At 33.1% G+C, this 22,982-nt stretch overlaps 1 protein-coding gene across 3 annotated transcripts; it reads left to right on the forward strand.

Moving 5' to 3' along the window:
- The first annotated feature begins 1,072 nt into the window (after positions 1-1,072).
- LOC107422300 (uncharacterized) lies at positions 1,073-21,524 on the forward strand. 3 transcript variants are annotated; one of them, XM_048478348.2, is made up of 31 exons: positions 1,073-1,410; positions 1,580-1,702; positions 1,831-1,988; positions 2,766-2,810; positions 2,959-3,037; positions 3,161-3,234; positions 4,257-4,363; positions 4,856-5,038; positions 6,138-6,341; positions 6,445-6,661; positions 6,747-6,833; positions 6,923-7,272; positions 8,380-8,572; positions 8,668-8,917; positions 9,002-9,341; positions 9,932-10,112; positions 10,196-10,336; positions 10,444-10,705; positions 11,405-11,863; positions 13,661-14,124; positions 14,455-14,591; positions 14,670-14,851; positions 14,956-15,345; positions 15,522-15,644; positions 16,354-16,419; positions 16,545-18,346; positions 18,425-18,704; positions 19,268-19,507; positions 19,790-20,314; positions 20,561-20,693; positions 20,888-21,524. In XM_048478348.2, the coding sequence occupies exons 1-31, from the start codon at positions 1,342-1,344 to the stop codon at positions 21,139-21,141; spliced, it is 8,118 nt and encodes a 2,705-aa protein (XP_048334305.2). In that variant the 5' UTR covers positions 1,073-1,341; the 3' UTR covers positions 21,142-21,524. The 3 variants fall into 3 exon arrangements, with proteins under 3 accessions (XP_048334305.2, XP_015887217.3, XP_048334306.2); XM_016031731.4 differs by having other exon boundaries at positions 6,759-6,833; XM_048478349.2 differs by lacking the exons at positions 1,073-1,410; positions 1,580-1,702; positions 1,831-1,988; positions 2,766-2,810; positions 4,257-4,363 and having other exon boundaries at positions 2,963-3,037.
- Positions 21,525-22,982: the final 1,458 nt, after the last annotated feature.

The raw sequence follows: 22,982 nt of genomic DNA on the forward strand, positions 1-22,982 counted from the left end.
AGAGAGAGACAACTCAATCCTCACATCAAAACCACCACTCTGAAAAGAAAAAAAAAATAAAAAATGAATGCATACAAAATCGATGAAAACGATAAAGATGGATAATTTCTTCAAATATTAGTAATCATAGAGAGACAACAACAACAATAATAATAATAATAAATAAAAAAAACCCCTAAATGTGGAGACCCTTTTATAGATGCAGGGTTTGATAATTAGGGTTTTGGGTAGTAGGGTTTGACGGCCACGATTTCTTGTACCACAAAGATTTTGGAATAGAACTATCTAGAGAATTCGGCGCCATCTTCAAGAGAAAATAAATATATATTAAATTTTCTTTTCTTCTTTTTTCTTTTTCTTTAATCAGGTTTTTTTATAAAAATAAAATATTACAACTTTTTTTAATATATTAAATGTAATATATGACCGTTCTTTTCGGATAGGAAATCTAGATTTTTGAGAATTTTAAAGGAGTTTTATAAGTTTGGAATATTTAATATAGAGTTTCCAAGCCACTCTAAAAAAATCAAGGATATTTAATATAAATTTTTAAAAAATAGAATTTTTATTAACTTTTTTATATTTTAAAATTTGAGGATAAAATTATACTTTAATAAAATACATATTCTAAAGCATATTATTCATTTTTCAATCTAATTTTTCCACATTATAATGATATTTAGTTTCCTTTGAACCTATAATTTTTCTCTTTTAAAAACCATTCAAATTCATATTAATTTTGACAATTTTCAAACAAGACTTAAAAAGTTAAATTCTAAAATAAGTAAAAACAAAAATAAATTAAAGCTCTATATAAAGTAAAAACAAAAATTAAGCTAAGCTCTTAATGGCACACATCTATACATTTTTATCGTGTAAATTTATAAATGTCCTTATTATATTTTAATAAGCATCCTGAGAGAGACGCCCATGAGCTCCTCTAATCCAAAACGAACCGGGTCGAATATGATCCAACGACCATATTGTTACTCGTACTAGCATTCACTGTTCAGCGACAGGTCGTTTAGACGTGTATTACTGTGATTGATAAAACCTTGTTAAAACCCTCAAAAGAGATCCGTTTATTACTCAGTTATCACGCGCCGGCGAGAACCACTCTGCCAAAGCATCAGCCAATCTCTCTGTCTGTCTCTGTCTGTCTCTCTCTCTCTCGCTCTGCCGCTTCTCTTCCTTGAAAACCCTTCCACTGGCTTTTAACATATATATATGAATATACATATATACCCAAGAAGGAAAAAGGCTGTCGAACTGTAACATTCAGATTTTTCTGGTTATCAAAAACTTGAATTTTCCATAGAGAGAGAGAGAGAGAGAGAGAGAATGGCCACGCCGTCGCATGCTCAGGCCGTCAAGTCCCTCAACAAATCACCCGGACGCCGTCGTTTTGTTGTGAGTTCCCTCTCTCTTTTTCCCTCTCTGTTTCTGAATTCGCACACCGATTCACACTTCTTAAACCCTAAACCCCATGGGGATAGTAGTGAATTTAGTACTTTATTTTATTTTATTTTATTTTTTTGGAGGGGGTTTATGATTATGTTTGGGTTTTGTATTTCTACAGTTTAAGACTTTCTCTGAGAGGATAGAAGACATCGACATTGATGTATACCATAGCCTTGTCCCAATTAAGGCTGAGCCTTCCGAGGGTTTGTCTTTCTTCAAGGACTGTCTCGTGGAATGGAGGGTATGGATTTTTTTATTTTATGCTCTACTAGAAATTTTATAATTTTTATTTATTTATTTATTTTTTTCCAAACACCAAAAAAAAAAAAAAAGGAAGAAAAATCTGATTTTTCCAATGGCATTTTCTAGGAATTGAACACCGCAGAGGATTTTATTTCTTTCTATGAAGAAATGCTTCCCTTGGTGCAAACATTACCGCTGGTGCTTTTGCACAAGGAGTCTATATTAACGAAGCTTCTATCCAGACTACAAATGAAAGCAAGGCTTTCACTTGAGCCTATTCTAAGGTATAAAAATGAAATCCTTGAGTTTATCTTTCTATGCTTGTAAGGTTTCACTTGTGTGTTAATTTTTATGTTCCTTTTTCACTATTTCTTTATGAAAAATTTGATAGAAATAAGTTGAGTTTGGATTCCTAAGATTGCACCGATAATAGTGGCCTATAACAAAACAATGAACTCCAATATTGTCTAGAATTATTTTCATGGAAGCCCTAGAGCACCTTGCTTTAGCTTAAAAATCAATTAGTAGGAGTACAGGCAAGTATGTCATCATTGTATCCTTTGTAATTTGAGGGTTTGCTAACCTGTGAAATCAATTGATACTACTTCAGCAGAGGAGATAAATTAGATTGTTTGTTGTTTCTTTTTAACTTGTATCTGGGTACCAATTTGATTCTTGTTGAATGTAATGCGATACTTTTGTACAGCCAGTTATGATAACAATCAGCAACATTAATTTATGTAAAAATATTAAATGCTTCCAAACCTATCCAAGTCTCTTCTGGTGATGACATTTGGTGTCATATAAGTAAATCTCATAATAGCAACCATTAATGGTGATGTTTGGTCATTTTTTTTTATTCTACAACTCAGGCTAATAAGTGGCAGAGTCTTAACAAGTTAACATTTAGTCTTGAAGACCTGAAGGCTGCTGAAGTCTTCCAAAATTTCTTTTCTGTTATTTAATTTTCTTGCATATTGATTTTTTTATTCTTCTTCTTATTATTTTTTGGTTAAATTTAAACTTCCTATAGGTTGATAGTGAATGTGGTTCTTTTGCAGGCTAATTGCAGCTTTATCTAGAGACATACTGGAGGATTTTATACCGTGAGTTCGTCCTCCCATAAGTTGACTTTTGGAGGATTGCTGTTGTTTTGCTATTGTATTTCAATGCTAGTTGGCAATTGAGGAAGTTCTTATCTTTTTCCTTTTCGTTTTTTGCATTTTGACTCGTCTGGATATGGGTTGCTGCCAGCTTCTTGCCAAGATTTGTTGATTCTCTAATTTCTCTCCTAGAAAGTGGTGCAGATAGGGAACCAGAGATTATTGAGCAGGTCTAAGCTGTTTCTTAATTCTGGTGTTGTTTATAAGCTGTCTATTTTTTGTTGCCTTTTTATTTCTGGATATATGGCTAATATTGAGATGAATTCCCTTTCCATGTGTTGCTATACATGCAGAGTTTTACATCCTGGTGTCAAATTATGATGTATCTACAGAAGTACCTTGTAAACGATATTGTAAATGTACTCAAGTAAGTTGCTGTATTGCACTGTAATTTTGGTTTGCAAATTCGTGTAAAAGCACTTGTGTTATTAAGAAGTATGAAGCTTTTAGATTTGTTCTGAAGAAGGAAACATATTTTTGGTATTTTGCTGGATGAGCAGAGAATATTGTGGTGATAAGTTATGGATGTAAAAAAGAGATAAAAATCAAAGTAGCATTAATTACAAATTAGTGTGGGATTTATTGGGGGAAATCTAGAAATAAGTAGCATTAATTACAAATTAGTGTGGGATGATTTAAATGTCATAGTTAAGTATCTAATTTGTGGGAGAAAGTGATCTAATCAGGGTTAAGAGACCTGCATATCTTGAGGTTGGTGTGAAGAAACTGTAATGTTTTGTTCCTTCAGTGTGATGTTGCTGTAGTATAAGTTGCTATTTGAAGTGAAGGTGTGTGTGAATCACTACTTGGTGGTTGTCTTTAATTTTTAAAGGTTTTGATGGTTGGAAAAGGGGAAAGTGTTATGGAAATGTGCTGTGTTGGTTCACTCATTTGGCTTTTTGGATGGAAAGGAACGGGAGAATCTTTGAAGAAGATCTCAAGATCTTGAAATCATATAAAGTTTCTGCTTCACTTTGTGCATCTACAACAAAAAAGTTCAATAATTTTCCATTTTATTTGTTAAAGTTGAGTTGGCTAATGTTTTAGTTTGTAGAATAGCTATACTTGTGTTTTGTATTTTTGATTATTTCTTATTCTCTTCAAAATTTAACAGTTTTTCCTGTTTTGGTATAAGTTTATGTTTCTTGTCAAAAGAAGTAAATTACTTGGGATGATAATGGCTTGTTCATTGTAATGCGTGTACAATAGCACAATTAACTGTGATGATTGCCATGTAAATTATTTATGAGTTAATCAAACAGGAAAGAATGAGATGGTATGGTGTCTGTTTGATATTTTTATTTACATAAGTATAAATGTGTTCATACCACTGTATGTACTCCCATGGATGTTGCTGCTTAAGTTCTCTTTTCTTCTGTTATTCTTTAGGGTTACAATGAAATTAAGGTTTTATTCGAAGGAATACATCCAGGAATTTATGGCAGAGGCAGTGTCCTTTCTGCTGAGAAATGCACCGTCTAATAAGCTCAGGGAAGGTATAATGAGGCTATATTCTGTCATTTATATTGGGCAGTTTGCTATGCTGACATAATTAAGTGGGGGAAAAGGATGCAAACATCTTTATGGCAGTTATATTTGTTTGTATTTTTTAATGTATAGTAATTATCTTTTCTAGATTGATTATTTTTTTTATTATAATTTTGTCGTAAAATGTGGTGTGGATTAGCCTTTTGTTGATGACTCTCAGAAGTTGGAAAGTATTATTACAATGCTTTGCAATTTTTGACAAACTTTCTTAATTTTTCTAAATGAGAAATTAGTCTCTTAGTTAATGATATATGGTTTGAGCAGCTCATATATGTATAGAATTTCATTGAATTCTGCATCTTCTGTATATTTATTATTTACACTTATTTATTTGTGTTCATGTGGTTCTGATGTCTTCAGCAAGTGTTGTTATCTTGAAATTGATTTTCGTTTTAAAAGATAGGCGATTTCTTTCCTCTTTAATTACTGGATTGGAACAGGTGTCAGGAAAATAATATTTGAAGTTGTGAAGAAACCTCTAGCTACCAGAAAATATGGAGTCAGTGCTTTACTTTTTTATGTTATGAGAGGAACCTCATCAAAGCTCCATTCTAAAGCAGAGAAAGTATTGCAGTTACTGATGGATGATTCAATATTTGATATTGGTGAAAAATTCAATCGAGGTAAACCTTTCTATTAACTTGTTGTGAACTTCTTACACATGCGCGCGCACACACACACACACACACACACACACACACACATATATATATATATCTATTATAATTTTCAATTGACATTCTTTTTACCATTCCCTTCACATCCTTGAAATGATTGATTTTCCTTTGCTGATCATATTCATGTGGACTTGTTAGAGAGCAACTTCATATGACTTTGTAATTGATAATTGGCTGAGTTTTGCTTTACTTACTGGCCTTTTTTGTGACATCATTTCTTTGTTTGTCTCTTTTCTTTTTTTTTTCTTTTTTTTTTTTTTGAATAATAAGATGGCCTTTTTATTGATTTCCTAGCAATAAAAGGATGTTTTATATTTAAACAAAGAAAGTAAAATAATAGTACTTGTAAGATGCACTACTACAACAACATAGTGTCTTGTCTATCAGTATCCATATGTACTAGACTTGATCCACGTGCAATGCATGTCTTAGAGCTAATTTTTATCAAAAACAATAAATAGGTTTTCAAATAAATAAAGGAGAGAGGATACTTAAGAGGTGAGGATAGCTTAAGAGGTGTTGTACAGAGGTATGAGAGACTTGGAAGACCTAATTTGGGAAGCTTAAATGGTGGGTTTTAGAGTTGCTTTTTTTGTGATTTTTTTTACTTTGAATTAAAAGCTAAATATTTCGTCCTAAATACTTCATAGCTTGGGTTTTATGGTAAGAAAGTTTGAATCAGTAACGTCTTTCAAGGGGTCACATTGAATGGGAGAACTGTCTTAATATAGTGGAACTGATTTTAAAATACCAATTATATTTAAATTCTTGTCTATCTGTCTGTCTCTCTTTTATGTTTCATTTTGTTTTTTGAAAAGTGATATAGGACAAATCCTCTATCTTTATCTGATTTCATGTTTGATTGGTTGGTTATTTTTAATTTGGTGGCAAAGTTGAAGTATTTTATCTTTTCATTATCGTTTAAGTTGTTGCTGATAACGCACTTACATTGGCAGAGAAAATCTTTAGTCAATGATCAATCTATTTTATGAGGAGTTAATTTTTGGAAGTTCTTATCCTCTGTTTGTTCCTCTGTCTATCTCAGGTTCAGACACTATTGTTGAAGTTCTGATTCTTGCCTTCCAAAGATTATGTGAAGAGATAGAGCCCAATGAGTTGAAATTAATGTGGAAATGCTTATATGTGGAAGTAGCTGACTGTATAAAAAACAAACGTGTTGTTCGTTTGAGTTACTTGTTGTCACTGCTTGTTTCTATGGTTCAAATTAATGATGGGCGAAGAGTTTCTGGTGAGCAATAATTTGTCTATTTCATGTTATTGGTGTTCTTTAGTATTTATTTGCTTTGGTATACAAGTCTATAGTATGCTTAAACCTTTAAAATGTTTTGTAGATTACCAGCCAATGCTTGATGCTTTGGATTTGCTTTTGCGGACATTAATCTTGCCTACTGGCATCTTGATCGAAGAAGATAATTTATTACAGGTTCTTGATAAGGTTTTACAGCTGATGCTATGTATTCTCAGTGGGCTCCATAATCATAATGACATGTCAACCATCTCTGCGTGTTCATTGCAATGGGCTCCTGTGTTTGGGTTAAAGAACTCAAGGTAAGCTTTCACTGGTTTTTGGCTTTTTAAAGATCTTTTTTTATTGGTATTTTTTATTTTATTTTTCTTTATTGATGTTTTGAAGGCTTGGTTTCAGTTTGTTAACTTTCATGCGAGGGCTATTACGGAAGGATCCTTCCATATTGAATATTTTCAGAGTTAACATTTTAAGGTAAAATCCATATGTTAATTATTTTGTGGATGTTTCTATGGTTCCTTTGTCTGGACTATAGTTCTCAGCTTTTCTGATTGAATTTTCAGAGCCATGAATACTTTAATAGAAACTTCACAAGAACAAGTTGTGTACCTGTTACTTTCTGTTTTTGAGAGGCTGCATGTGGATGTGAAAAGCTTTAACTTCTTAGATGGAAGATCTGAAGACGTACTTTCAAAGATCCAAGATTTTATGCGGAAAGCTGTCAGCGATTGGATTAAGGTGATAAATGATATTTTATCCGGGAACGCATCATGTACTCAAGTGCATGAAACTGATTTGGCTCTACTATGGGGAATCGTTAGCTGCTTTCCTTATATGTTTGAGGTTGAAGCAGATTCATCCTTGTTGATTGATTTGAGAGGTGCTCTTGATGAGCTTTTAATGGCTGAAACTGGTAAAGCACCTAACTTTTATTGTTAATTTAATTGTTGGGGACCCTTTTGTCCTGCTTTATGATCTATTCAATGAGTAAAATGTAATATTGAACAAGATGCTTTAGGACTTGGTGCATGTTAAAGAGTTAGGATTGACATAATAAATCTGAAACCAAAAATGGTTCGAGCAGACCTGTAAAGAACTCTGATGTATTATTTCTGATTTTAGCAGCAAACTAAGAAGAATATAAGATCCTACAAGGCTACTTTAAATGACTTAAATAAAAGGCTTGGGCTCTTTGCAAGTAATAAAAAACGGTTGCTTTTCTGATTAGGTATTTAGGGTGGAGAAAATTGTTTGAAACCAAAGTGGAACAGGTTATAATGGTCAAATAGCAGACAGATAGTACAAAAAGGATTCTAAGCATTCTATCTAGGGTTCTCAGCATCATAAACCAACAGAAGATGCAACCGTATTAAGCAGTGACATGTCTTTGTTGGATCCAAAGAATATTCTTATACAATAGCTCTTCTGACTCTGATCTCTAACCTGTCACACATGGAATTAGAATTTGTACTGGGAATTTTAAAGATCAATAAGTTGATGTTGACTAATATATAAAGCTTAGAAAACAAAGCCAAACATTAACTTATCAAATTGGCAAAGAAATAACAAGTAACCAATTACATGATAATGAGAAGCTGCCCGTCTCCACCCCTATCTTTTAAGGTATAAAACTAGCGTACAATGGAATATTTGTTAGAAACGTAATTAGTATTCCAGCATTCACTGACTTTGGGTTTCAATTATTGCCACTCATTAGCTGGGTTTTTGAGTTTTGCATTGCATTTGATATTGAATTTTATGAGCCAGTCATATTTGTTTTATCTACCATCTTACTGAATCTCTTGGTAGGGGCTTTTGGCATGGGTCATTGGGAATGTCTACATTTTGTGTTTGCTATTTGCATGTTATTCCTTCACATTAAATTTTGGCTGATACTCTAATAGTTGGAATTTAGTAACTGAATCTTATAGAGGTAGTTTGGGCTGCTCTTTTGATGAGCTCCTGTCACCTCCTTTATTTTCTTTTAGTATTAACATTCAATCTATTGGTACTCTTTCAGAAAATGTCGCTAGTCTCCCTAGAAAAGCTTCCGAAAGTATAATTGGAGCTGCTTTAAAATCCTATTCCCAATTGCTTTGTGGTAAAAAATATGGGTTCGATGAAACAAGAGAATTTTTGCAGCTTGCAAGAAGGCACAAATCGTGTTCACAAGTATTGTCTGCTGTAGCAGATTTTTTGGATTCTTTTCATGGGTAAGCTGAAATGCATGTACATTTTGACATATTGATTTGCTTGCATTTTAAAATGTATATCCTTTTAAAACCTTCTTCTAACATTCAAATCATAGGCCAATGGAAGAAGAATCCAGCTGTAGATTATATCATCCTGAACTTAGTGCAGAAAGGATCACAGATGCATTAAGTGTATTTGCAGATAATTTGTGTCACTGGGACAAAGGAATTCGTGTTGCTACTCTTAGAATCTTGTGCCACTATGAACCTCTGAATTATGATACACGCACAGAGGATCAGCCAGTGGCAAAGAAAATGAAAACAGAAGCTTCTCAGACTTGTCATATGGATAGCAAGAGCTGTAATGTATGATTGGTTTTTGCTGCTTTTATAGTTCGATTTCATGTTCTAATTATACAATATTATGCTGAATTTCTTTTTAAATATCAGGTTCTGCGGCAACTTCTCTCAATTGAGACAACTCCTCTTTCAGTTACTACCAGCAGGAAAGTTACTCTGTTGATCTCTAAAGTACAGATGGATCTCTCTGCTGGAAGGATTCCTGAAGCTTATGTGCCTCTTCTGTTGAATGGAATTATAGGTGTCTTCCATAACCGGTTTAGTAACCTTTGGAATCCTGCATCAGAATGCCTTGCGCTGTTGATAAGCCAAAATTTTGGACTTGTATGGGAAGAGTTCATAAATTATTTTGGAAAATGCCTGAGCATATTTCAAGACTCAAATGTTCAACTTGACAAAATGAATGCTAATTTTGTTAACAAGTCGAGTGGTATGTGTCTACTTATTTATGATGATTTCTTGTGTTAGTTGTGATTTTTTATCTGTATCTTAACTTTATTGTCTCGTATATTAACTAGGGTTATGTCCTTGTGATGACTGGTTTTAGCAGTTGTATTTTTGAAATATCAGTATATCAATAGACGCAACAAGTGATTGTTAAGTGACTTTTAGTTTTTGGATTTTGGACAGTGGAAACAACTTTGGATATCTTCTCCATGGCAGTTGTAGATTATTTCAGTTGGATCTAAATGGCCATTGTTTCTGTACCAAATATCAATATGATTCACATGGTTTTTAGTGTTTTACAATAGCTGATAAGTCATATTGTTTAAAAGTCTTGGAGATTGTTATGTATTGTCCGATACACTAAATTACAAAATGATACATACTCAAAAATGATCCATATGATAGATGATACTATTTGTGTAAATTTATGTTGTTTTGTCAAATTTGGGAAGCAAAAATTTCGTGGGATCTAAGGAGGATGATGATCATATTGCAAATGAAATAATGAATGGATTATGAATAGTTTGCTAATTTGGTTTAAAGTTCATCTATTAACTTGGTTTTGTTTTTCAGATCTGGTTGAACGATTTAATTTGTTTGTTACTCCTGCATCTGATAGCACACCATCTGCAACAGTATTGTCTTTGTTGCTCCAGTCTTTACAAAGAATTCCAGCACTTGTTGAGTCTCGATCTCGACATATTGCACCTTTGTTTTTTAAGTTCCTGGGCTATAAGTCTGACGACCTTGTAAGGTAATGGTTGCTTGGTATTATACTTCCTACTGATGCTTATTTTTCAGAGGTTTAATGTTGCTTTTTATAATTTCTGATTGTAGTTCGGGACAATTCAATTCACTTGTTTGCAAAGGTAAAGAGTGGAAGAGTGTCCTCAAAGAATGGTTAAACTTGCTGAGATTGATGCGGAACCTTAAGTCCTTTTATTTGAATCAATTCCTTAAAGATATATTGCAGAATAGGTTTGTAAAAAATCTTATCCATTTGTGTTTTTTGTTTCATTTGTTAACTTGAATTTAGTAGTTTCACCAAGGAAGTTTGAATGAAATTCTTTTTGGTGTTCTTCAAGGCTTCTGGATGAAAATGATGCTGAGGTACAGATGAAGGTTCTTGATTGCCTGAGTGTATGGAAGGACAACTTCCTTCTGCCATATGAGCAGCATCTTAAAAACTTATCTAGTTCTGATAGTTTTAGAGAGGAACTAACAACATGGAGTCTTTCCAGAGAATCTCATCAGATTGAAGAACATCACAGAGCCTATCTTCTGCCCCTTGTTATCCGTATTTTGATGCCAAAAGTCAGGAAATTGAAGAAACGTGCCTCTCGAAAGGTGTTCATATTTGAGCTTTCTTGTGGTATTTATACTTTGTGTCCCACATTCTTTTCTCTTTTCCCACCATTGATATCCGTATACATACGTGCATATATATATATATATTGAGTTATGTGTCTGTTGGTTTACATATAATGTACAATTAGTTAATTTAGTATGTCCCCTTTTATTGGAAAAGAAATCCCTCCCCAGTTATTGGAATGAAGTGATTTCCTTCCTCTAGAATCACACACACACACACACACACACACACATGCACACATACACACGCGCGCACACACATGCACACACCCCACTTTCAATAAATCCATTGTTTTCTAATTGTTCATCGATGATTTCAACAAATTTATACAACATTTTTAATCCTTCGTTAACGATTTCAAAAGATATATGTAATAATACATAAGATACCTTCAATAGATCTATTGCTTTTTAATGGTAACAGTGTATGTGTGTTTTGAATAATAAATTTTGAAATACCTTCTTTCTCAATAAATATCCTTATATTTGAATTGTATTCTCAAAAGTTCATTTCTTTGAGAATATGATCTTCTGAATCCATTTCCATTTCTTACTTGCAAAAGTTGCTGATTGGTTCTTATAAAAATGCTTAGTTACTGCTGCAGTTTTATGTGTTACAATTCCATTTTATCATTCACATTTTATGCTTGCTGAGTTGATTTATCTTTTGGTCAGCATTCAAGTGTAAATTTTCGGAAGGCTGTTCTTGGTTTCATTGCTCAACTTGATGTTGATGAGCTCCCTCTTTTCTTCACATTGTTGATAAAGCCATTGCAAATTATATTTGTGGGAAGTGATGGTACATCTGACTGGTATTGGGATTCAGCCATAATTTCTATAGAAAAGTTTCGGGCATTGAATTTCTTGAAGCATTTCTCTGTTGACAGTATAACTGCCCTATCTTGGAAGAAAAGATATGGTTTTCTGCATGTAATTGAAGATATTCTTGGAGTTTTTGATGAATTGCGTGTTAGACCTTTTCTTGATTTTTTAATGGGATGTGTTGTTCGGATATTGGGAAGCTGCACTTGTAATCTTGATATTGCAAAAGGCTGTAGTTCATCAGTTGAAAATCATTCTGGTGCCAACATGACTTTGCTCGAGCAAGACAGTGCTGCACAAAATATGTTTCTGGTAATTTTTCTATCATTCTTGAATGTTGCATCTGGAAAACATGTATGGTTAGGTATTGCTTTGCGTTATATCTCTCCTTTTATTTATCAGTGCTTCCTAGTGTAGATGTGGTATTTCCTAGTGTAAATTGGAATGATGTCAGGGGTGGTTGTTTTTCTTTTTTTTTTTTTTTTTTTTTTTTTTTTTAATATGTTCTTTTGTTTTTTGAGGATTTCTTATCCTGCCCTTTATCTTTTGTATTGATTCCTATGAATGAAAGGTTGTCTTTTATAAACAAAAAAAAAGTGTAGATGCGGTGTTACCAGGTCAAAATGCTTTGCTTCTTCGGTAACTTATGTGTGTTATATGTTGATTGATTTTTGCATCAAAATAGCTTTCCACTTGTTTTGTTTAGTATACATGTGGTATTAAATTCATTTACCAGAGCAATATATTTGGTGTTAAATTATCAAAATGCTTTTTCTTCTGATTAGGTTTATACTCTCAATAATGAATGTGTGATACTGTTACAATATTCATAAAAGAAAATTTCCATCCAAAAGGCTGTTGAGGATTTCAAAGAGAGTAAATAAATATGATTATGGACATGTACAGGGTGTGTAAGAAACATCAAATCCTAAAATATGGTCACTGAAATGCCGTATAAGTGATTCTTTATGATTTATGATGTTAGATAATTAAATCCAAGCAGCTTTCTTGAAAAATTGTAGATAGTGAAAGATTAGGGTTATAGTAATTTTTGTATAAGTTGGTCTAAAAAAGCATTGCTTCTTTGTTGGTGATTTGAGGCAGCTTTTACTTTCACTTCTGTTATTTATATTTTAAAAGTAAACTTTATGGAACATTGGATTGCCATTAAAAGAGGATCAGGAGTACATACTATATGACCATCTAATTATAATAAACGAGATACCGTACCAAGAAGCATGAAGATCAGTCCTAAAGAACACTCTTCAACACCCTAAAAGATAGATGTTATGGAAATTACATAGAGGGATTTTGAAATTGAAGCCAGAAACTATTTTTCTCTATCCATTTAAGATGATTATTTATTTTTATCATAGCAATCCCGTAGCCAATGACCAAAACAAAAGAAAATAACTGATAGCAATTTGTTCTCGTAGTATCCAATCTAATTTCTGACACCAGTTCAGAGTCAGCCATGTATACAGTGTGTTCAATTTTTTCTCCATAAAAGGTGTCCACAGATTCTAATTCTTCATGCAAACGTTTTATTCACAAAGGAACAAAACTAGAGGCTAAATCCACAGAAGTATCCTAAAATCTTACCAAAATATGCTGACATCTTTCTACATATTTGAAATAATTTATTTTCCTTTCATTTTAAATTATTGAAGATAGCAGCAGGAAAGAGATTGTCCTCTGGAAGTTTATAGTATTGAATTTATTCTTTTGTTGCTGCAAAGTAGTGGAAAAAATTTTGAGGATAGATGTCGAGGTGAATCTTGTCTTTGTCATAGAAGAATCATATTTTTAATGTCCATGTGAGCTTCCTTGTGGTAGGATTTTTAAAGTATGCCTACCTTAATGGATTTGTCATTGTAAGAGTACTTCTTGTACTCATAAGACCCTGCATATAATATATATCTTTTTTAATAAGTATTTATATCTCCTGTCAAGAAAAAGTTACCGAACGGAGTGAAACTGCATTTTCCAGTTTATTACTTATAATCAAGTGAACTGTATGTCACAATGGTTCATTTTTTTGGTAGCTTAGTTCTTTTTTAATATAACTATTGCTGCTTGCTTAATATAAACATTATTGTCTTTCTGCAGACCAGCTCTGCTCAGAAGCAGTTCAAGGATTTGAGGTCTTTATGCCTGAAAATTGTTTCCTTTGTTCTTAATAAGTATGAAGATCATGATTTTGGCTGTGAGTTTTGGGACCTTTTCTTTAATTCAATTGAAACTTTAGTCGATGGTTTCAAGAAGGAGGGTTTTAGTGGGGAGAAGCCTAGTTCTCTTTTTTCTTGCTTCATTGTTATGACCAAAAGTGACAACCTTGTACCACTTCTGTACAGAAAAGATAATTTAGTTCCTGATATATTTTCATTTCTAACTGTTCCATCCGCATCAGAAGCTATTATAACAGGTGTCCTTAAGTTCATTGAGAACCTACTGATTCTTGATAATGAGTTGGATGAGGAAGAGAGTGCTGTAAGAAAAGTTCTGCTTCCTAATGTTGATGCACTTATCTCTAACCTGCAATGCTTTTTCCTAAGTGATTCTGCAATCAAAAGGTATGATGCTGGCATGGTGCCATATTAATGATTATCTTACACAATACTTCCTCTTTACTCAAAAATATATGAAAGAAGATGTTCAATCACTAAATTTTTATTAACATATAAAAGGCATATGTGAAGATATTATTCAAATAGAAAAATATAAATTTCTTTTCTCTGTCTTTTTTAATTTTTATTAATCTGCTTTACATAGTAGTCAACAATTTGTATTTCATGTTGGCATGATATAGATTACTTTGATCTTGAAAGAAATTCTAGCATAGCAAATGAAAGAAATTGTTAGTAAATCATTCCTCTTTAAGATATACTCTTTTACTGTGGCAGAAAACTGGTCAAATCTCCCGGGGAGACAGAATTAAGAATTTTTAATTTATTGTCGAAGTACATAAAGGATCCACCATCAGCCAGGAAATTTGTGGATATTTTGCTACCCTTTATAACAAAGGGGGTTGAAAATTTGGGTAAGTAATATAATTTTTGAAATTTGATAGTTTAAAAGTTCTGCTTGATGTTTAAATTTTCTTTCATTCATATTGCAGATGTTTGTTTAGGAGCTATAGAAGTTGTACGGTATATGATCCCAATATCAGGGAAAGAGATGACCAGAATAATTCTGAATGCAATTTCTCCACTGTTTGTTGCCATTGATCGAGCTAAGCGATCAAGTCTCTGTGATCTTGTGGACACTCTTGCTGTAGTGGACCCATCTGTGCGCATTTTGGTAATGCTTGTTCCTTGCTTTTCTTTTACCTTATTATTGCTTTTTATGGAGCTTTATTTTTCAGCTTCATACTTGTTGCTGTTCTTTCTCTTGATTGGTTGCAGGCTGAACTGGTACATGAGTTGAATGCAACCTCTGCTATGGAACTGGATGACCTTGATTATGACACTATACAAAAAGCTTATCAAAAAATTACTGTTGATTTCTTCTATACGATTAAAGATGATCAAGCATTGGTCATTCTGTCCCATTGTGTGCATGATATGAAAGTGAGGGAGTTAATGCCCAGTGCTTTTAACTCATTAGTCGAATTTGTTAAATTTTCTGCTCTCATTCTTGGTAAAGAAGTGAATGATAACCATGACATGCCGCACACAAGTAGAGTGTCTGATGATGGTTGGTGGACAAAAGCGTGCATTCAGCGTATGATTAGCAAGATTCTTCTGAAGCATATGGGAAACACTATGAAGGGAGGGGATACTTTTGTCTGGAAGGTATATAGATTAGTTTAGCATTCTTATAGGCACATGCCTTGAGGCTTTAGGCAAAAATGCCTTGAGGCCACCTTAAACCTTTTAAATCCTAACAAGTTTTAGAAAAATTATACATATAATGATATAACTACTCTTTATTGTTGTCATTCATTTATGATTATTTGATTTGGTTTCAGGAATGGATTAAGTTACTAAATGAAATGGTGAAGAAACTTCCACAAAAAAGCTTTAATTCATTGAAGGCTCTTTGTGATGAGGATCCTGAAATGGATTTTTTCAACAATATTATCCATGTACAGGTGAGATTTTGAGCTCAGTCCCTCTAAATCTTTATCTTTTTTCAATTTTTTATTTATTTTTATTTATTTATTTTTAAATAAAAAAAAGTCAATCAGTTCCTTTACCATTTATTTGTAAGCTGTATACGTTCTGTGTTTTTGTACTAATCACTCATAGGTCAATTCAGAATAAATGCTTGTTCTCAAATGGAGTGATTAAAATTGTTCTCAATGGTTTTTTTTTTTTTTTTTTTAAAATTTTTTTTTTTTGGGGGGTTAAAAGTCATTTAACTAAACAAAAAAGTCAAAAGGGCCCATTGCGTAGAAATGGAAAAATAGTCGCCACTAACCCTAGAAGTTGTCTTCCCAATTGGGTAACTCAGAAGGGACATGGTAACAGTCAAAGAGTCACAATCAAAATTCAAAGCCTAATGGTTTTCTCCAACGAGAAATGACAGTTTCGTACCATTTGCATATAAGCTGTTTACCTTCGTATTTGTTGTGATCAATTCTTGGACAACTCATACAAATGCTTCTTCTCCAATGCAATGATTGATATTGATCCCAATGTTTTTTTCCAGTAAGAAAAGCATCGTGTCTGGTGTTTATGTAGTAAAGATTGCTGTATTAACTTGTATAGCCTTTAAGAGAAATAATTTCATCATTTTTGCTGCTTGCTATTACATTACTATTACTTCCTATTCTCACAGATTGGTATTTATTTTTGCAGAAGCATAGAGTAGCAAGAGCATTATTACGCTTTAAGAATGTTATCAATTCAAGCTGTATTTCGGAGGTAATGACTTCTTCTTCTTCTTCTTTCTTTCTTTTTTTTAGTTTATTTTATTATTATTATTTTTTTTTTTACTACAAAGGTTTCTTCAAACTCACTGAATTTATTTTGCTGCTGTTTTCTTCCAGGACATTACAAATAAAGTTTTCATACCTCTCTATTTCAATTTGCTTTTTGATGAAGGAAAACAAGAACATGTAAAAAATGCATGTATAGAGGCCCTTGCTTCAATTTCTAGGGACATGGATTGGAAATCATACTATTCTTTGTTGACTAGATGCTTTAGCGAGATGGCCATGAATCCAGATAAGCAGAAGATTCTAGTACGGCTAATTTGCTCTATTTTAGACCAGTTTCATTTTTCAGAAGCCAAGGACTCATGTGACAATGCTTCTGATTCTGGGACCAAAGCAACTGGTTCTTCACTAATGTTGCAAGTGAGTAGTGATTCTGCTATGGCATCTGAGATACAAACCTGTCTTCATAAAGTTGTGCTTCCAAAGATACAAAAGTTACTTGATTCGGATTCTGGTAGGGTCAATGTTAACATCAATCTTGCTGCACTGAAAATTTTAAAGGTGCTTCCAGGAGACATAATGGACTCACAGCTTCCAACCATTGTTCATCGTATATCAAACTTTTTGAAGAATCGTCTAGAAAGCATCCGTGATGACGCTAGGTCTGCCTTGGCTGCTTGCTTGAAGGAGCTTGGGTTGGAATACTTGCAGTTCATTGTCAAGGTTTTGCGAACTACCTTGAAGAGGGGGTTTGAGCTGCACGTGTTGGGTTACACACTGAATTCCATTTTGTCGAAGTTTCTTTCGACTCCTGTTACTGGGAAACTTGATTACTGTTTGGAAGATCTTCTGTCTGTAGTGGAGAGTGATATTCTTGGAGATGTTTCCGAGGAAAAAGAGGTGGAAAAAATTGCTTCCAAAATGAAAGAAACTAGGAAGCGAATGTCTTTTGAGACACTGAAATTGATTGCACAAAGCGTTACATTCAAAACTCATGCTATGGAATTACTGTCACCTGTTACCTCTAACTTGCAGAAGCATCTAAATCCAAAAGTCAAAACAAAATTAGAAAGCATGTTAAATAGCATAGCCTTAGGTATTGAGTGCAATCCATCTGTGAATCAGACTGATCTTTTTATCTTTGTATATGGCCTTGTCGAAGATGGGATCAAGAATGAACATAACAAGGGAGAAAGTTCTTCAACCGCAGGGGTGAATGGGCATGGTGAAAAGGTTGTGCGTGGAAAAAGACTATCTTCACGCCGGATTATAGATACCAAATCACTATGTTCACATCTTATTGTAGTGTTTGCACTTAAGATATTGCATAAACGTGTAAAGAATGTTAAAATGATCAAAAGTGATGCACGATTATTAAGTATGTTGGACCCTTATGTCTCATTGCTGGGAAATTGCTTGAGTTCCAAGTATGAAGACGTTCTATCTGCATCCCTTAAATGCCTGACTCCGCTTGTAAGGATGCCTTTGCCATCTATTGAATCCCAAGCTGATAAAATAAAAGCGGCATTGTTTGATATTGCCCAAAGCACAGTAAATGCTAGCAGTTCTTTAATGCAGTCATGCCTAAACTTGTTGACTGTGCTTCTTGGGGGTACCAAAATTACTCTTTCCTCAGAAGAGCTACATTTGTTAGTTCAGTTTCCACTGTTTGATGATCTAAAAGGGAATCCTTCTTTTGTTGCCCTTGCACTTTTAAAGGCAATGGTCAAAAGAAAGCTAGTTGTTCCAAAGATATATGATCTTGTGACTCAAGTTGCAGAATTGATGGTAACAAGTCAAGTAGAACCGATACGCCAGAAATGCAGTCAGATTCTCTTGCGGTTCTTACTCGATTATCATCTGTCAGAAAAACGTTTGCAACAGCATTTGGATTTTCTGCTTTCTAATCTGAGGCAAGTTCTGATAAGTGATAACAATTGCTGATATTGTTATATATTATTTTTATTTTTAATGAGATAATTGGCTTGCAGGTTTGAACATCCGATTGGAAGAAAAGCTGTGCTTGAAATGCTACATACAATTATCATTAAGTTTCCAAAAAGTGTTGTGGATGAGCAATCACAGACGTTTTTTGTCCACTTGGTTGTTTGTTTGGCTAATGATCAGGATAATGAGGTCCGTTCCATGTCTGGTGCAGCTATAAAGCATCTCATTGGCCATTTAAGCCAACGTTCACTTCATTCCATCCTAGAGTACAGTATATCTTGGTATTTGGGCGAGAAGCAGCAATTGTGGAGTGCTGCAGCACAGGTAAAATTCGCTGAATTGTGTAGTATGTCTGAAGTTGCTACAAAAGCCTTCTCCTCTGGGTGGTTATTGTTGCTCTGTGTTGTACCTTGTCCCCATTATACTTAAGTATTAGCAAGCAGTCAGGTTTGCAGTCAAAAATAGGAAGAAAGGTTCTAATTTTTTGAATAGTCAAGAGCATCAATCATCTATGGTTATTATTATTACCCATCAAAATTCTGATTACCGAATACGGAGTTTATGCAAATCACAATTGAACAAAATATTCTTCCTTTTCTATCATCTGTGCTAAAGCTTCAAACTCTTTGTTGCTATAGAACTTCTGCAATTTTCAGATGGTGGTTTTTATGATAATTGATGGTACATGGGAGAAAATGTGTGCTTTATTGGAGTATTACCAAATATGATATTTTGACAAATATGGAATATTTCCACATGTTGGGTGTGTTCTCCCGTGTCTACTAAGGTTTACTTATATTTAGAGGTCTGATAATTGATGGCTCTCTTTCTTGTCTCCATTCTTTTATAGTGATCCTTGTTTGATGGCTACGACTGTGTTTATACAGGTTTTGGGACTATTGGTTGAAGTTGAAGTTATGAAGACAGAATTCCAAAGACATATTAGTACTATATTGCCTGTGGCTCGTAGCATTTTACAGTCCACTATCAGTGGTGTTACCAATACGCCACTTACTGTTTGTGATGAATTTATTGTTCCTTTCTGGAAGGAGGCTTATTATTCACTTATTATGTTGGAGAAAATGCTGCATCAGTTCCAGGACATGTGCTTTAAGAGGGACCTTGAGGTAAGCAACAAATTTAACTGTTCCAGTCATGTAACGTGAAAATGTATGTTAGTTTGTTATTCTATGCTTGTGCACCCAATTTTTTCTTACTTGACTCAGCCAGTTAACCAGTGGTAAAGAAACTATGGCCGAATTGTATTGACATGGCTAGTTGTTTGCATGCCTTGTCAAGTGATCTAGCTGTAACACTCATATACTTTTTGGTTATTATGGTTTGAAAATTGTTTCCATGATATTTTTATTTTCATTATGTAATTATTCTATTATGTTTCATTATTTTAGGACTTATGGGAAGCTATATGTGAATTGCTCTTGCATCCTCACATGTGGTTGCGCAACATTTCAAGTCGATTAGTGGCATTGTACTTTGCCACTGTAACAGAGACTAGTAAAAAAAATCATGAAAAATCAATTCAAACTCATTTTCTTATGAGGCCAAGTAGACTGTTCAAAATAGCTGTTTCACTCTGCTGTCAACTGAAGACAAAACTTGATGATGACACTGCACGTGATCTGATAACTGAAAATCTTGCCTTTGCTATATGCGGTGTGCATTCTCTAATGGGGCTATTGGAGCATGGAAAGCCTCAAAAGTTTTGGGCTACCCTTGAACCACTTGAGCAAGGCTGCTTTCTTAAATCCTTAGAGTTGCTGGAAACTAAAAAGGGCCAAAGCATGTTTTTATCTCTTACCTCTGGTGTATCTGACAAAAATGATGAAGGCCACCCTATGGACATCCGATTCTTGCTTGTTTCCAATCTGCTTAAGAAGATGGGTAAAATTGTGCTTCAAAAGGAGGATGTTCAGGTTTGTTTTCTACATTGTTGTTATACTCATTGAAGTTTTCTGTGCATATTTCTACATGCTATTTTTCCTTAATGATTTATGTCTTTTGGATATTTCTTGATCTGCATGTATGGAGAGAGAGTGTATACCTTATTTTCTAGTTTATCAAGCTGCCATTAATTCAAATTGCTTAAAGCTTTTAGCTATGTATGTCAAGCTAAATACATTAGATAGTTTTAATGAAGTTCCTGTTGGTTGTGCATGCAGATGAAAATCGTCTTTGGTACTTTCAAAAAGATTTCTGTACAAATTTCTGGGGAGGACCATGCACTTTATGCATTTGACATTCTGCTGCCATTGTATAAAGTTTGCGAAGGGTTTGCTGGGAAAGTGATCTCCGGTGATTTTTCTCTCCCCAATACTATTTCATACCTGTTTGATAGAATGACATATATAATTTATGCCTTAAGTAATCACATCTATAATTTGATAGAATGAGCAAGCACCGTATATTATGTTATCCTTTTATTTCATTTTACTTTCAGAGTGTAATCTGTATGAGTTGCTTATCAATGGGGTTGTATTCTTTTCCAGACGATATCAAGCAATTAGCTCAGGAAGTTTGTGAATCCCTACGGAAGACGTTTGGCACCCAATTATATGTTGAAACTTACAATGAGATCAGAAAACATCTCAAAGCGAAGAGGGATAAGAGGAAAACTGAAGAAAAGCTCATGGCCGTCGTCAATCCCACACGACACGCCAAGAGGAAATTGAAGATTGCTGCTAAGCATCGTGCCAACAAAAAAAGGAAGATAATGAGACTGAAATTCGGAAGATTGATTTAACCAAATGTTGCTAAAGCATTTATACTGTGTTTCTGAAAGTTTGATCTCTCTTGTGAAGCCCACTTCTTCAGTTCATACACCTTCTGTTGTCGTTACGACCATTTTGGAAGCCTACGAGAAAGACTGGGAGTTTGGTGCAATTTTATGGTCTTTGCCGCCATTTAACATGTAGAAGAGCATGGAGCGGAGACTGATTTTGGCAACACTTCAATTTTGTAGCCTATAGGACTGTCCTTTGTATATATATATATATATATATATATATATATTCAAGCATATATTTATTTGTTTAGATTTCTTTTCATGCTTGTATAATGTTTTCAGTGTCTCAATGGTACTATCAATTTGGTTAACCAAATTACATTTTATTCAAGGCCTTTAAATTACAATACAGCACAAGTTATTTTTTCACTGCCCCGATTTTTGCTTGGCACCAGGTGTCCCAAAAAAATAAAAAATAAAATAAATATATTGCCTAAGCTACATAATGGAGACTTAGGGGAGGAATAAACTCGTGGTAACCACATTTTTTCACTTGAGAATTTTATGGACCTCCTTGTTAAAGTTTGACATAATTATATTTCTATTGGTTTTAGAGTAAAACCAAAGTCATTAAAAGGGAAATAATTAAGTGAGCTTCACTGGGCTCTCTTCTTCATTTTTTTTGGTTTTTTTTTTTTTTGTAAAAGGAAATTCATTGGGACTGGATAAATTGTAAATAGTGCTGTAAATTTATTGATATGCTTTTTCTTTTAAACAAAACAATTGAAAGTCTGGTGGTTCTCTTCAAAATAAAAAGCATCCCTAACAAATTATTGAAACAAATATTCAAATTTTAAACAATAAATCAGGTCATTAAATGAATTGAGAATAAGAGCATTTCTCTTCAACAGTGAATGTTGAATGTGAATTGTGACTTATATGATATAAAAATTGACATAGTTTAAATTTAAATAGTATAAATAATTTTAAAATTATTCTTAAATGGTAATATATAGAATGTAATTTATAATTATTAATTAATTATATTTTATTGAGTTTTTTTTTTTTTTGAAAAAATGAACTTTTTATGAAAAATTTTGTTTTTAAAAATACTTCATAATATCTAATAAAGCTTCGAGAAGTAAAAGAATTATTTTGATAATGTCTATTTTTTTAAATTACGATAATAGCTTGATAGGATATATAGACAAATTTTTTGAAAAAATATTTTTTTTTATAGCTGTCTGATAAACAAAACCTTTAAAAATGTTCTAAAAAATCACTATTCAAATAAAAAGTGGCGTCAACTATAAAAACATTTTATTTTTAATCGTGGTTACTATTATTTAGAACTTTTTCAATTTTTTTTTTTTAAATTACATCTAATTGGGGTTTTAAATTTATAAAAGTTACAAGGCACTACTCCCACGATTTCGATCCATAGTAGAATTTTGAAAGTATAAATTTAACTACAATTAAAACAAAATTAAAAGGTTCTAAATAATTTTTTTTTTAAATTTTAAATTTGGCTTAAATATTCAATTTTTAGTTTTAAAGTACACTAAAATGTATATTTCTGATGTTGACTATGAAAGGGCTTGGGATGCTTCTATTAGTTGTGAAATGTTATTTTAGTTGCTTTAAAAGTTTGTCTTTCTCATACTGCTACTTTTTTTTTTTTCTTTTTTTTAATATATATATATATATATATATATATATTTTAGCTACCAAATCAAATAACTCTTTTTTTGGGTAAATTTTGGTTCCATTAGTTGAGACATTCTTTATTTACTATTTATAATCCTATTTCTTCGAAAAAATTTCAAATATCATTTATTTTAAAACAGATTTTTTTTTTT

Source organism: Ziziphus jujuba, chromosome 3 (genome assembly GCF_031755915.1).
Source record: "Ziziphus jujuba cultivar Dongzao chromosome 3, ASM3175591v1".
In the NCBI taxonomy this organism is placed as follows: Eukaryota; Viridiplantae; Streptophyta; class Magnoliopsida; order Rosales; family Rhamnaceae; genus Ziziphus; species Ziziphus jujuba.

Bases quoted from the DNA above. Each gene is read 5' to 3' on its own strand.
- LOC107422300 (XM_048478348.2), top strand. From the start codon at position 1,342: ATGGCCACGCCGTCGCATGCTCAGGCCGTCAAGTCCCTCAACAAATCA. The intron at 14,592-14,669 runs GTAAGTAATATA...TTCATATTGCAG, and splicing joins AAAGGGGGTTGAAAATTTGG to ATGTTTGTTTAGGAGCTATA. The intron at 16,420-16,544 runs GTAATGACTTCT...GTTTTCTTCCAG, and splicing joins ATTCAAGCTGTATTTCGGAG to GACATTACAAATAAAGTTTT.